Consider the following 15,504-nt stretch of genomic DNA (forward strand, 5'->3'; position numbering starts at 1 on the left):
CTCACTATTATTGTGTTATTGTTAATTTCCCCTTTCATACTTGTTAGCATTTGCCTTATATATTGCAGTGCTCCTATGTTGGGTGCATAAATATTTACAATTGTTATATCTTCTTCTTGGATTGATGCTTTGATCATTATGTAGTGTCCTTCTTTGTCTCTTTTCACAGCCTTTATTTTAAAATCTATTTTATCTGATATGAGTATCGCTACTCCTGCTTGCTTTTCGTCTCTGTTTGCATGGAATATCTTTTTCCAGCCCCTCACTTTCAGTCTTTCTGTGTCCCTTGTTTTGAGGTGGGTCTCTTGTAGACAGCATATATAGGGGTCTTGTTTTTGTATCCATTCAGCCAGTCTTTGTCTTTTGGTTGGGGCGTTCAACCCATTTACAATTAAGGTGATTATTGATAAGTATGATCCCGTTGCATTTACTTTGTTATTTTGGGTTTGAGTTTATACACCCTTTCTGTGTTTCCTGTCTAGAGAAGATCCTTTAGCATTTGTTGGAGACCTGATTTGGTGGTGTTGAATTCTTTCAGCTTTTGCTTGTCTGTAAAGCTTTTGATTTCTCCTTCATATTTGAATGAGATTCTTGCTGGGTACAGTAATCTGGGCTGTAGGTTTTTCTCTTTCATCACTTTAAGTATGTCCTGCCATTCCCTCCTGGCCTGAAGAGTTTCTATTGAAAGATCAGCTGTTATCCTTTCTCTAGAATTCTGAAAGTCTCTCTGCAGAGACCAGGCTAAGGGCTCCATGTCAGGACAGTGTGGTACCTCAGAGCGCAGAGGCAAACTCCATAGTTCCCAAGCAAGCACCACTGTATTCCTAGCATCTGCCAGCAGTTCTGGAGTTTGTCCTCTGCCATGAGGGTTTTCATTTTGATTTTAGCTCTTGAGCCAAGAGGGAGCTGGATGGTGGGGCTTGTGCTAGGATTATAGGATGGGATGAGTGAGACTTCATCGTGCTATACCATCCTGCATGAATCCTAGGCTCTGAGCCTGTCTTCTCTCAGCTCTTGGTTTTGCTGAGAAATTGAGAATCCTGAAGGTCTTGGTTCCAGCTCATCTCTCTGCCCTCAACCCTTTGTTACAGGACTTGGTCAGCACTATGAATTCATGCTTTTCTAGGGTTGGTAGCCTGTGGCAGACCACAGGAGGGGCCCATTTCACCTAAGCCAGGATGTTTGCACACTAACCTCAGCTTCCACTTGACCTCCCTCTCCTCTCCTCTGTGGCTCTCTTTTCAACTCCCAGCAGGCTGGGAGGATGTGCCTGCCACAAGACCTCCTCTGATCTTTGGGGAAACAATTGAGGGTGTGGCTCAGCAGGCTTGAGCCTTGTGCCTCCTCACCTTGGGGGCACAGTATCACCATTCAGAGGGACACTCATGCTTCTTCCCATCCTGGCTTTTCTGCATCCTGCTAGCAGGACACATTGTGCTACATGCTGGGTCCTCACAGAGGAAGAGTCCTGCCTCCACCTCCTGGTTTGATGTATGTTGAGCCATCCTGGATTTCCTTACGTATCAGTGAGGAAGGGGCACCCCACAGACCCCCCCATACCATATCACAAGGAAGCTGCAGTACTTCCTGTCCTTACTGCAGGTTTTGGCTCCTCTGTGTTAGGTCAGAAGGTGAGAATCAAGAAGTGTCACTTTGTGAGAGAAATGAGGCATCCAAAACAGATGCCCCTCCCATCTCCTCAGGACAGCCTCTCTCTTTCTGCTTCCCAGCTCTCTCTTCCCTCCTGCAGACATCCCTGGTCTCTTCCTGGACGCTAGGATGCCACACCTAACCTTTTTCTCAGTCTCAAGCTCCAACTTGTTCATGCTCTGTGCATCTGGAGCTTTCTCCACCTATATTCCAAGAACATCTGCTTCACACATGTGATCACCAACCACATGTTTGCCCACCTGGGTTCATGTTCTGCTACTGACTTCTTAGGCCCTAAAATAAACCACCTGTTGTGGTAACTTCCAGAGTTTTGGCTGTCTTTTTCAGTCCCTCCCAGTTCAACATTCACCCCTTTAGGTATTTGCCCAATTCTTTTAATTGTAGGGAAATTGTTCTCACAAAGTCCCCCATTACTGTCACTTTCTCTGTACTTACCACCAGCAAGCCATCTGTGATTTAAGCCACGGCCAACCCTTCAACCTGGGGACTCACACCTATTCTGTTACTTCTGCACCATGACAGTGCTCCAGCAGCTCTCACTTTCTCTCCTGCATCATCAAGTTATTTCTCTTGACTGGATCTTTTCCATCAACATCCAACATGCTATTGAATATATCTCCTACCTTTAAAAAACCCTCTTGATGCTATTTCCTCATTTTTTTTGCTACTCTGTGGAACAAACCTCTTTAAAGCAGTTGATTACATTGTTATCACCAATTGCTGTCTCTCAAATCCACTTGTTATGCCTTTACCTCAGTCTCTCACCTTATTCTTCTCAAGGCCACAAATGTTCTCTGTTATTACATCTAATGATCAACTGTGGGTCCTCATCTTACATGGCAGATTGGCAACATTCATGCAGTTGACTATTGTCCCTTGAAATACTTATTATCTCTCTTGGTTTCTAGTACTCTCCTGGTTTTCCTCCTACCTCACTGGCTATTACTTCTCAGTCTTTGCTCACTCATTCCTACTTTTCACCTCATTTTTTTTTCATTTGTTTTTAAACATGGCTGATTGATATCAATAACCTCAGATATGCAGATGACACCACCTTTATGGCAGAAAGTGAAGCAGAACTAAAGAATCTCTTGTTGAAAGTGAAAGAGGAGAGTGAAAAGGTTGGCTTAAAGCTCAACATTAAGATCATGACATCCGGTCCCATCACTTCAAGGCAAATAGATGGGGAAACAGTGGAAATAGTGGCTGACTTTATTTTTTGGGGGCTCCAAAATCACTGCAGATGGTGACTGCAGCCATGAAATTAAAAGATGCTTACTCCTTGGAAAGAAAGTTATGACCAACCTAGATAGCATATTAAAAAGCGGAGACATTACTGTGCCGACAGAGGTCTGACTAGTCAAGGCTATGGTTTTTCCAGTAGTCATGTATGGGTGTGAGAGTTGGACTCTAAAGAAAGCTGAGCACTGAAGAATTTATGCTTTTGAACTGTGGTGTTGGAGAAGACTCTTGAGAGTCCAGTCAGTCCATCCTAAAGGAGATCAGTCCTGGGTGTTCACTGGAAGGACTGATGTTGAAGCTGAAACTCCAATACTTTGGCTATCTGATGCGAAGAACTGACTCATTTGAAAAGACCCTGATGCTGGGAAAAATTGAAGGCAGGAGGAGAAGGGGACGACAGAGGTTGACATGGTTGGATGGCATCACTGACTCAATGGACAAGAGTTTGGGTAAACTCTGGGAGTTGGTGATGGACAGGGAGGTCTGGTGTGCTGCGGTTCATGGGGTTGCAGAGTCAGACACGACTGAGCGACTGAACTGAACTGATCATTAGAAACATATCTGAAGCCTTGGAGAAAAAATAATATGCATCTGGATTTTAAAAGTGATTACAGGTTTTTCTATTAAATGGTAGCTTTGGTGATACAGAATTCTGTTATTTTTTTGTTGACTAGTCATGACACAATGGTATTAACTGAGTAATAGTTAATCACAATAGTAAAAGATGATTATTAGTTTTCACAATCAATAGCCAGATAAAAAGTAAAAGATAATTACAATCGCAAGCCATAATGGGAACATGATTAACAATATAAAATAATTACATATAATTTGGGGAGTCAAGCAGAGTGATGTGGTGAGTGGAAGTGCATACATGCACATGTTTTTATCTGCCCAGCCAATCTATGTCTTTTGGTTGGTGCATTAATCCATTTATATTTAAGGTAATTATTGATACATATGATACTATTATCATTTTCTTAATTGTTTTGGGTTTATTTTCTGTAGGTCTTTTCTGTTTTCTGCCTAGAGAAGTTTTTTTAGCATTTGTTGTAAACTGTTTTGGCGGTGCTGAATTCTCTTAACTTTTGCTTGTCTGGAAAGCTTTTGATTTCTCCATCAAATCTGAATGAGAGTCTTGCTAGGTAGAGTATTCTTGGTTGTAGGTGCTTCCCTTTCATCACTTTAAATATATCATACCATTCCCTTCTGGCTTGTAGAGTTTCTGTTGAGAAATCAGTTAATAACCTGATGGAAATTCCCTTGTATGTTATTTGTAGGTTTTCCCTTGTTGCTTTCAATATTTTATCTGTTTTTATTTTTTGTCAGTTTGATTACCATGTGTCTCGGTGTGTTCCTCCTTGGGTTTATCTTGCCTGGGACTCTCTGTGATTCCTGGATCTGGTTGACTATTTCCTTTACCATGTTAGGGAAGTTTCCGGCTATGATTTCTTCAAATACTTTCTCAGGTCCTTTCTCTCTCTCTCCTTCCTTCTGGGACCCTTGTAATGTGAATATTGGTGTGTTTAATGTTGTCCCAGAGGCCTCTTAAGCTGTCTTCATTTTTTTCATTCTTTTTCCTATATTCTGTTCTGTGGCAGTGATTTCCACCATTCTGTCCTCCAGGTCATTTATCCATTCTTCTGCCCCAGTTATTCTGCTATTGATTCCTTCTAGTGTATTATTCAACTCTGTTTGTTCTTTAGTTCTTCTAGGTCTTTGGTAAACATTTCTTGCACCTTCTCCATTGTTTTCCCAAGGTCCTAAAGCATCTTCACTATCATTATTCTAAATTTTTTTCTGGAAGGTTGCCTATCTCCACTTCATTTAGTTGTTTTTCTGGGGTTTTATCTTGTCCCTTCATCTGGGACATAACTTTCTGCTTTTTCATTCTGATTAATTTTCTGTAATGTTGTTTTTGTTCTAGCTTCTGTGGGATTGCTGCTCTTTTTTTCTAATTGAAGGATAATTGCTTTATAGAATTTTGTGGTTTTCTGTCATACATCAAGAATCAGCCATAGGCACACCCATGTCCCCTCCCTCTCATCTCCCTCTCCACGCCACCCTTCAGCCTGTCGCAGAGCCCCTGTTTGAGTTTCCTGAATCATACAGCAAATCCCCACTGGCTATCTGTTTTACACATGGTGTTGTACATTTCTGTAAGTTCATCAGCACCATCTCTTCAGATTCCATATATATGTATCAGTATATGATATTTATATTTCTCTTTCTGACTTACTTCACTCTATATAATGGGCTCTAGTTTCGTCCACCTCATTAGAACAGATTCAGATGTGTTCCTTTTATGGCTGAGTAGCCTCTGTGGGATTGTGATTCTTGCTTCTTCTGTCTGCCCTCTGACGGAGGAGGTTAAGAGGCTTGTGTAAGCTTTCTGCTGGGAGGGACGTCTTGCTGTGGCTTCTTTGTCTTTTGACATGGGGTATCTTTTTTTGGTGGATTCCAGTGTTCTCCCGTTGATGCTTGTTCAACAACTAGTTGTGATTTTGATGTTCTCCCAGGAGGAGATAAGCACACGTCCTTCTACTCTGCCATCTTGAACCGGAAGCTTAATCCCTTCAATTTCTTAACGTTGGGGTGTCCCAGAGCCTGGTCCTTAGATCTGTTCTTTGTTTGTGAATCATTGCCTTGGTGATCTTATTCAGTTTCATGGTTTTACATTTCAATTTTTCTTTATTTCCTTCTCTCTCCTCCTCCTTCCCCTTCCCGTCCTCCATTTCTGCATCACCACCACCATCATCATCTAATCTATCTTTCTATCTAATCATCAACAGCTAGGACCTTGCCTTTTGAGCAGCAAGCTTCTGTGTTGAGAAAGAAATGTTGGAAGTATGATCTCAGGCAGAAGCTGGGAGATTAGTCATGTTACTACTGCAGTAATCATAGCATCAGGGAGAGAAATGGTCACGTTCTGAATTCATTTCATAAGGTGTAGCCAAGAGGATGGTTTGGATGTGAATAATCAGGAAAAAATGTCAAGGATGACACCACTGTTTTGTCCAGAACAACTGGAAAGATGGAATTGCTGTTAACTGATGTGAATACTGTGATTGGAGCATGTTTTGTATATGTAATTAGATGATGGTTGGGGCAGGGACTCAGGAATTTACTGTTGTTTAGTTGAGGTGAATATTGGACATTCAGGTATTTATGTTGAATAGACAATTTGGGCAGGTGAGACTCTGTCCCATGAAATCATGAACTCCATTGTGTATGTTCTATGTCTTTGCTGTGATTGTGATAGTACTTTGCATGTTTGTGATAGTACCTTGTATATAGTAAGTAAACAAATATTTTAATTGAATATGATACTTCTCAAGTTTTTTTTTTTAAGTGTTTTTCTTCCCATTTTTACTTTGGCTATATGGTGCAGTTTGTGGGATCTTAGTTCCCTGATCAGGGATCAAACCCATGCCCCCTGCCAAGTCCTAGTCACTGGACCACCAGGGAATTCCCTTCCAGTTTTAAGATATAATTGACACATGGCACTGTTAGCGTACAGCATAATCAAGGTTATTTTTATTGTGACCTTTCTGGGGTCCTCCTAAGAAGAGTACTTCAGTAATCCTGTGGCAGGACTCCCTGTTTAATTACATGTCATACTAATGTAATGATCTGTGTACCTCCCCAGGTGTCATTCACTCCATGCAACTGATAGGCAGTGGAAGTGGGATAGAGGCAAGAGAGCTCCAGTAGCTGTTCTCCAGAGAGATCTAAGCAATAACCACCAGTGGGCAGAGAGGGGAGATTCTACCATTTGCTTCTGACATTAGTTATATTAGCTATATGCTGTTGATAATAAACCAAAGCACCTCTTCAAAGTTGGAACACTGGCACTTCCCTCCAGATTGTGGGCATATATAGAAATCATCAATGAATTTTGCTTGTGGGATTCCTGGCTACGCCTTCTTGACAGTACTATCCTCAGGCCCACAATGGTCCTCTGTGCCCAAGGATGCTATGACAGAAGTAAAGCTTGACCTTTACTTTCAGTGTACCTTAGACAAGGGCCTTCCTTCTCTGCTTATGTCCCTTTCTCCACGGTTCAGTGAGGGGGTTGTTGTGTGGAATGCTGATCCAGCTTAAGTGTGAGTTACAGCTCCTTTTCTAGATAGGAAGAACATTTACTTCCCATGTGCCTTTCCACCACAGTGGAGAAAAGAGCAGACACATAACTCTCTGCTTAGAGATATAGAGTGTATTTTGGGTGGTATTCTGCCTACCTGTACATTAATGAAAATTACAGTAGCATCCTCTTGAAGGGCTGCAGACATTGGGGAGACTATGAAGTCTTTTGATTGTGTCGAGTCTTCTTGAGCAGACCAGTGTTTTTGTCTGAGGTGACAGCTGAGGGTCAGCGTGGGTTCCCAGGTTGGGTGGCACAAACCACTCGAGGACAGTGCCGAGGGCAGTGGTGGGGGGTGTTCAGAACAGAGGCTGAGTGGAGTTGATGTGAGTGGGAGTGGTGCCAGAGCTTGCTGCCCAGGGACCGGGGTATGTCTGTGAAGGCCAGGCCCATCTGCTTCTCAGGGGGTGGAAATTGGGCCTTCAGGTCCCCTCTTGCCTTCTCTGTCTTAGTTCTCTCCTTGGGACTTTTGGCTGGAACCAGGCTCTCTGCTACATTTACTTTTCTTGTGTTAGCCATTTTCTCAGAGGTGGAGGACATGGATTCCTTATGCCCTTTGCCTTTTGTTTTGAGGCTAATACAGTGCAAAGAAGATTTCATCTTATTTCTAAAGCCAGAATCTGGAAGACTGGGCCTCTGGTGAGTATAGCCTGGCATCACTGGCCCCTGCAACATTTGACCATGTAAAGTGTGGCTCTGCAATGGGTTACCTGGAGTGAGTTGGTCCAGGAAAGGCTGGCCCTGTGACACCTGGGGAACCACAGGCTGGGCATTCTCAGGAACTCTTGCTGGTTTGAGGATGACATTGAGCTTGGCTTGACTGGCTCGCAGGTCATTCTTCTCAGAGTCTTTCCCCTCAGGGACTCCAGAAGGTAGCTCTGAGAGTTTAAGCTGAGGGTAATGCTTAGGACTGTGCTGGCAGGGAGCATCAAGGTGGAAATGACGTCTCTGGTGATAGGAGCTGTGGGGTGTCCTGTTCAGGAGCAGCCCTTCTGGCCTTTGTGCTTCAGTTGAGTGGCTTTTTTCTCTTGTGGAGGAGAGTGTGAAGCTTGCATCCCCTTCTCCGTGGTCCCCAACTGATTTGGGTTTGCCTGGCTTCTTTCTCTTTTCTGTGGGAACTTGGTCTGAGTCCGTGCTCTTGTCAGGCCTATGGGGCTCAGAACTCCAGGGCTCCTCCAGGCTGGGGTTGTTCACACTGGCTTCCAGCTGAACACAATGCACCTGGGCCTTGGCCTCTGTCATGTCCCCACTGGATTGTGAGATCTGGGCGGGCCAGTGGACAGAATCACTGTGTGCTGCACTGAAATGATGTTGCTTCTGTTTCTGATGCACTGTCTTTAACTCCGTGGCTAGCTCTTCTGTGAGGTGGAGCCATTCTGGATCTGGGGAATGTGGCGTATCTGGTGGGATGGGGAGATCCTGGAGTGGTAGTTTTCCTTGGTTGTTTAGATTCCCAGGAGACTCCTGTGTGCACATGTTCTTTGGCATTGCTACAGTTTGTTCTCTGGACTCCCTTGCCTTTAGGGGAATTCCCAGTTGTATCTCTAGGATCTTCTTTCTCAGATGGAAATTTAGTTTAGTCAAGATGGGTTCCCTGAGTGAGCAGGGCCTCGCAGGCCCTGTCTGGATTTCTCGAGGCACCATCTTGATTATTCCTTCCATTTGCACTTCAGCCTGGAATTCACCTGCAGCATCTGCACAAGCCTCATTGCCATCTTGAAAGCCTGGCCCACAACTCAGACCCTGCTCTTCAGGTGAGGGCACCTGAGTCGGAGGTTCTGTTGGGAATTGGACAGGTCCAGGCACCATCTCTGTCTTCATAGCTGGGGAAGTGATTGCTGGAGCCATAGCCCTGGAGAGAGCCACATAATAAAGAGGAGGCAGCCCAGACAAGAAGGCCAGATACTTGTGCTGTAAAGTTGTCTTCAGTTTCTCAATGGCTCCCTGAGACAGGGCCCAGGGCAACTTAGGATGTTTAATGAGAGCATCTGATGAGGCTTGTTGCTGCTGGTCAAGGGCCGTTGGCATCCAGGGTGTAACTTCCTGTCGTTTGTCCAGGTCATCTGCTGCTTGTAGTTCCAGGGGCTTGCTTTCTGGGATGCAGGTGAAGGGAACCACTTGCAGGCCCCCAGGAATTCTGAACTCGCAAGAGCCATGTATACAGACAGGAACCTTGCGCTGGTGAATCTCCTCGCATTTGGAGTCAACATGTCTCTGCCATATTGCCTTGGCCTGGTCAATCATAGGGACTGACGCTGGGTCCTTAATGGCTGGGAGTGGGTCGCCAACCCCAGTGCCCTCTAGAGCTGTAGGTTGGGGGACATTCACATTGTCCAGGGCTATGCTGCTCCAGGACAGAGTCTGCTGACCAACAGGGGGCAGAAGCAACTGGATGGACCACTGGATCTTCCAGGGCAGGCTCCAGTGATCATGAACCAACTGTCTCTGGAGGTGGAATTCCAGCAGCCTCCTGGCATGCTCTGGGAAGAATAGTTCCTTTGTGATGGTGGAGACAGGCTGACCTGGCCAGGAAGTTTTTACAGTCTCAGAAGATTGGGCTTGGTCACTGGGCTTACACTGCATGGGGCTCTCAGTGTGTCGATCTCTCTGGAAAACATCTGGAAAGTCCCACTGAAGCTGGAGCTGCCTCTGCAGCAGGTGCCACTCCAAGGCTTCACATTCGTCCAGAGTCAGCAAAGGGGTACTGATCTGAGCTTGTTGGTGCTCAGGTGGAGCTGTCCAATTTGGGGAAGATGGAGAAGAGGGTAGAGTTGACTGGGGCAGAGTTTTAGGCATCAGAGGGAAGCAGGAGAGCTCCTTGAAGAGAAAAGGATCCTTCAAGGAGTGCTTGGACATGCTCCCATTCATGGAGAGGCCTTGATAACCTAAGAAGGTATCAACCAGGGACTCACTGTGCAGAGAAGGGAGGCCACAGAATAGCTGGTTGTATTTTGGCTGCACAGGGCCCTCTGAATCACTAGCCTGTTGCCCGGGCATTAGATAAAGGCCACTTAATTCTTTAAGAACTACATAGGGTGAGGCTACAGTCGTATGGTTTGGGATTTGCTGGTAGTAGTGTCTTTGTTCTGGGTCCATAATGGACCATTCAGAAACCCAGAAGGCTTGGGTGGGTTGGCCAGCTATACATGAGCCCCAGTTCTGGTATGAAATGGTCCCGAATTTCTCAACAGAGAACTGAGAAATATCATTCTGGATGAAAGAAACTGGTTGATTATGTACAGGGTGGCAAAATAGTGGCAGGTTTGGCATAAGCTGCCTCAGGGACTCTTCCACACGTCTGGGGAGCCCCCACCTCTGGAAATGCATCAGTCTTCTTACATGCACCTCAAGAAGCCTCAGGACTTCAGGACTAAGGAACGGCAGGTGGGCAGGGAGGACAGTGACCATATTTAAGGCCATAGGATGTGTCAGAGCTGTGACTTCTTGATTCAGGGTCAGCAGAGAAACCTGGGAATTCAAGGGATACTGGCCTTGGTTCCCACAGACAAGGTTGGGGTGGTTCTGGATTATCTCCTGCAGGTTCACTGAAACCCTTGGCTCCTCAAATCTTGAAGAAAGCATAGTCTCTTGGCCCCTGGGCACCTCTGGCTTTTGAAATCCCTGCCTTAGCTTGAGGTGTTCAGCCCAGTAATCACGGATGCCAGCTGTACCAGTTGACTGGGCCACTGACTGCGCCAAGGATTTCTGTGACACTGTGAGGTTTGCAGATGGAAGTGAAAGGTCTTTGGAGTGTGGGGAATGATGCTCCGTACTCTGCTGGAAAGATACTTTAGGCGTGGACAAGACCTCTAGGCAAGAGGAGTCCTCTGCTGGCTCCCCTGAAGTTGGGGAGACCAGGGTATTCTCATCTGCCAGTACCTGCTGAATCTCCAGAGCCATGCCGTTGCAGGTTTGGCAGCAGGGATCTTCACACAGGAGCTGCCGCACACTCCCCTCTTGAGGAAGCCAGCCCTGGCTGGGGAGGGAAACATGGCAACCGTCTGTTACTGATGGAGTGACAGCTGCCTCTTTGGCCTGAGACTGGGCTGCCCTCCTCTAGTCCTATAAGCTCAAGGGCCTGCCTCTGCTGCCTGTTTACTCATCTATTTTTTTCCTCTAGGGAAATGATATTTGGCAAGTTATGGTGGGCTGGGCTGAGGGCCTGGGGCTTATTGGATAAGATCTCAGACAACTGATGGGAGCACAGGGCCTTGAGAGAGTGGGTGAGTTCTTTGTGACCTGGGTCGAGAAGCTGAGCTAGAAGGAACCAGGCAGACAGGGGATGCAATATTTAGCTGATGGCACAGCACTAGGCACATCACCATGTAGAACCTGGAGTCATTCTCTTTAGGGGCCAGGGCTGTGGCCTGGTATTCAGTATTTCCAAACTATGAAAAAGGAGATCCTTTTGGGAACTCTGTTCTGGGGATTAAAGAGTATACACAACATCTCTTTAGAGTCTGTCCCCTTTCTCTAGAGATCTAGAGAAGAAAGAAATAATGACAAGCTCCTGTCTGAGGGCTGCCCCAGGAACTGACCTCCCTGAAGACAGAACCAGAGGAGGTAATGTCAGCAGGGTCCAGGGGTCTGCCCTTGAATGGGTATAGCTGTAAAGAGAATATGAAAATGATGAATTAATTATGTACTTAATTATCTATTCTCCTGACTGTATAACTTGTCTTGTGGCTTGAATGCAAAACCATGTGGAGTCTTTTATGAACTAGTGCATCTACTAGTGAACTCCTGAATTCCAGGGCCACTTGAGCCTAGCACAGAGAACTAGGACACTCTCTTCTGAAGTATCTGAGCGCCCCTTGCCCTGGCAACCTTCCAAACCAGTGCTCCAGGCTCCAATGTATCTGGCTCCCTCCCAGCCATTCTCCTTCTCTCCAACCTTGTCACAGGTCAAGCAGACAAATGATCACAGGCCAGGCTGGGAACTGGGAGACTGCAAAGAGCAAGCGATCACCTTCTCATGACAGAAAGCAGCTCCCACGGCTTTTCAGCTTCTTCCTGGGAAAGTCTCCTAGCTGAGAAACCAGGAGACAGTGTTACATGGAGCAGGAGAGGGTTCAGGGACATCCTATAGGAAGCCTTTGAATGAGAGGAGGTTGCAAACTCCAACAGTGAGTGCTGTAAAGCACGTCTGTGTATGACTTAACCAGGTATGATGTGCTCTTCTGGGCCTGCTCTCATTTGATTTTCACAACTATGCTGTGAGTGAGGCAGGATCATCAGATACTGTTTCATAGGAACAAGACTGAGAGATGAAGAGACTTTCAGAGGGTCATAAAACTAGTAAGTAACACAGTTAAGGACTTCTCCCGTGTTTCCTCTCTTTTCATTCCCAGGGGTAAGATGGACGTTAGAACATTCCCAGACTTGATTTCCCATTCCCCCTATTTTTTTCTGGGAGAATTTGTCAATTTAGACAGTAGAAGTCTTCAGTGGTTAGAGTACGTGGCTCCTGGCACCAGGGCCCATCAAGGGACAGGGTTCCTCACCCACAGTGGAGGGGAGTCAGAGCAGAGACTGAGACTTTACCTCTTGACGCTGCATCTCTAGCCCCTTGTCTGACTTTTCGGTGACTCTTAAAGAAAAAGAATTAAAAGAGTGTGAAGCTGGGGCACCATTTTTTTTTTTTTTCACAGCCAAAATGAGACAAAGGAAATATACATTTCACAGTCTTTTTCTGTATATGTCTGTATTTTATACACTTTTCTATATGTTCATCATGTACTCCAGCTTTTCACCCAAGTTTCATTTTTTTACTTATTTCACACTTACTTCAGTGCTTTTCATATTCTATACCTCCTGTCCCCCTTCTCAGGACAAGTTGTCAGGGGGCTTAGTGTGATACAGGAGGAATAATGGAATTGATTAAATGGTTGGTGGTTCTCAGCCAAGGACTTCTGCTTACTAAGTCCACCAATCAGAAAAATCCCCCATTTTGGGAGGTCAGAAGAAATCCAGTGAGGTAGATTCTATTTTTATCTGGCACTCAACCCAAGTCAGATAGAAATTCTTAATTTTTCAACTAGAATATACAGAAGGGGTGGGCTAGCAGGGCATTATTTCTAGGCTCTGAGAAAGAGAAGTACTATAAAGAGTAACTGAATGTGTCTTATCTAAGACTTAACTAGTGCAGCCATGGTCATATTTCCCTACCGGGCAGCAGCTCCTTTTATGTTCCGTTAATCCACAGTAACTGTCTTTCACTTGCCAGATAGTTAGGATAATAATGAAGATGGAGCCACAGATATATAAGAGATACCCTAAATCCCACAGAACAGAAGTCGGTATCAGCATGGTCTAAAACCTCATTAGCATGAGGAGACCAACCATTCCTATATGGAGGCATCCAGGGTCCTGGTGCCTAATGACTCTCCATGCTATGCCTACAGTCTCCACCTCACAGATGACGGAACCAGCCATCAGTCTACATCACAAAGCCTGCCTGTTTCACAGGGCAGGTGTGGTATCAAAAGACATACCTGTCTAGAGAAGCTCACGTGGTGATTCAGTCTGTAAATGAGGGTATCTTGTTGTAAGGACTGAAGGTGTCGCTTGCAGGCAATGTCTTTGCTTCCACTTTGTCTTCACTTTCCACAGAAATGTCAGAGCCTCCACCAGCCTGACAGCTCTGCTCTTCCTTTGTGACAGCTGTCTTGTCAGCCATCCACTGAAAACTGAGTGTTTAGGAACATTAGGTACATTTTGAGAAAGAGTCGCTGGAACAGAGGAACCTCTATAAACTCCACCTGTACTGAAAATGTATGTGAGAAGCATACTTTAGCTTAGGGACGGCAGAGACTGGTTATGGCTTGGGAATGGAGAACTTTATTTATGGCTGCTCTGGGTCTTCCTTGCTGCTCTCAGGCTTTCTCTAGTTGTGGAGAGTGGGGGCTCATCTCCAGTTGTGGACCACAGGCTCTAGGGCTCGCGGGCTTCAGTAGTTAAACACAGTGGCTCATTTGGTAACTTTTAAGCATGATGGGTGTTTTCCAATCACTCCCAAGACCCATCACTCCTACACCTTGACTATTAGATTTAGACATTATGTTACCTGCTTGGCTGTCTGTGGATATTGTGATCTGACTCCAATATCTCAAAATTTCTGAATTTCCTTGAGAGAGTCTTTCCCTGGTAACAGTGGTCTCACAGCCAAAAAATTCTTGGCCTCAATATCTCTGAAGATTGGTCCTTCCTCCAGTGTCCAGTCCTCTATCCATCTGGCATGGTGAGTGATCAATCTGTGCTCAGTCCTAAGCTGGACAGTGTCAATGATATAAAGATATTTTCAGTCATGTTGCTTTTAGAGCCAGCAACCCAAAACCACTTCACTGGTTTCTAAGATAAGACTAATCCACACAAAGTAAGAACGAGCAATGGAAAACAAATGGCATCATTTATTCATCTGTGAGGCCCAGGTCACAAATATCCCATTCCTAAGGGGAAAAAACACAGTGAGGATCAGGATGCATAGTCAGAGAAGGCTCCTGGGTAGAGTGAAACTGGAGTTGAATGTTTACATGCAGGCTGTGGATGAAAGGAGTGTGTAGGAGAGAAACTTACCAACAGATGCAAAATACTGAGGGATGGGCCATGGAGTTCATTTGGCGGTAAGAAATGCAGTCTACCTCTAGCAGAGGTGCATGTGGGTGGACTGGATTGGGCTTGAAAGGAAATACTGGAGGAGCAGGAATGAGTTCTCTTGATGGAAGCATTTATTTTATTTCAGTAACTTAAAATTGTTTTTTAAAAGTAGGCACACAAAATTACAAAGGCAGAAGAAGGTATGTAGTATGTCTCTCTCTCTCATCTTTCTCTCCCCTTTTCCTTCCCTGTGTATCTTGCAGATTTGATTTAGGAATTGATTTGGGATAGGAAGTATAAATAAAGTGATATTTTTTCACAAATGAAAGCATATTATAGACATGGTTTTTATCTTATTTTATTTAATAATATGAAAATATCTTGTGTATATTTTGCAAATATTTTTTAAATTGAAGTATAGCTGATTTACAATGTTGTGTACAGCAAAGTGATTCAATTTTACATATATGTATTTCAGATTATTTTCTATTATAGTTTATTATAAGATATTGAATATAATTCCCTGTGCTATACAGTAGGACCTTGTTGCTTACCTATTTTATATGTAGTAGATTGTATTTGCTAATCCCAAACTCCTGTGACTGCAGCAGGGCCTTTGCCCTGGCCCCCAGGCAGCATGCTGACCGACAACTGGCAGTAGGTGAAGGATTACATCCTCAACAAGGACCATCAGTGGGACAACCGGGGCACCATGCATACCATCTGGCTATGTGGAGTGGCTGAAGAGCATGTCCCTGCTAGTCAGGGCCTGACAAAACATGGTCCACCTGAGAAGGGAATAGCAAACCACTTCAGTATTCTTGCCTCAAGAACCCCATGAACACAACAAA

The 15,504-nt window shown here is 44.9% G+C and overlaps 1 protein-coding gene across 1 annotated transcript; it reads right to left on the reverse strand.

Moving 5' to 3' along the window:
- Positions 1 to 6,993: 6,993 nt before the first annotated feature.
- LOC129557374 (protein SPATA31F1-like) lies at positions 6,994 to 13,366 on the reverse strand. The gene is made up of 4 exons (XM_055427926.2): positions 13,226 to 13,366; positions 12,602 to 12,647; positions 12,027 to 12,087; positions 6,994 to 11,033 (listed from the first exon to the last, which is right to left on the reverse strand). Exons 1-4 carry the CDS (start codon positions 13,364 to 13,366, stop codon positions 7,286 to 7,288), a joined length of 3,996 nt encoding a protein of 1,331 aa, XP_055283901.2. The 3' UTR covers positions 6,994 to 7,285.
- Between the last annotated feature and the right edge of the window lie 2,138 nt (positions 13,367 to 15,504).

The sequence above is a fragment of the Moschus berezovskii genome, chromosome 7, assembly GCF_049115385.1.
Source record: "Moschus berezovskii isolate FMDL1 chromosome 7, NW_MosBer_1.0, whole genome shotgun sequence".
Lineage (NCBI taxonomy): Eukaryota > Metazoa > Chordata > Mammalia > Artiodactyla > Moschidae > Moschus > Moschus berezovskii.

Coding starts and splice junctions, on each gene's coding strand:
- LOC129557374 (XM_055427926.2), bottom strand. CDS start 13,366: ATGCTGATACCGACTTCTGTTCTGTGGGATTTAGGGTATCTCTTATAT. Junction 12,088..12,601: donor TAGAGATGCAGCGTCAAGAG/GTAAAGTCTCAG, acceptor CTGGTTTCTCAG/CTAGGAGACTTTCCCAGGAA. Junction 11,034..12,026: donor CTGCTTTCTGTCATGAGAAG/GTGATCGCTTGC, acceptor TTCCCTCCCCAG/CCAGGGCTGGCTTCCTCAAG.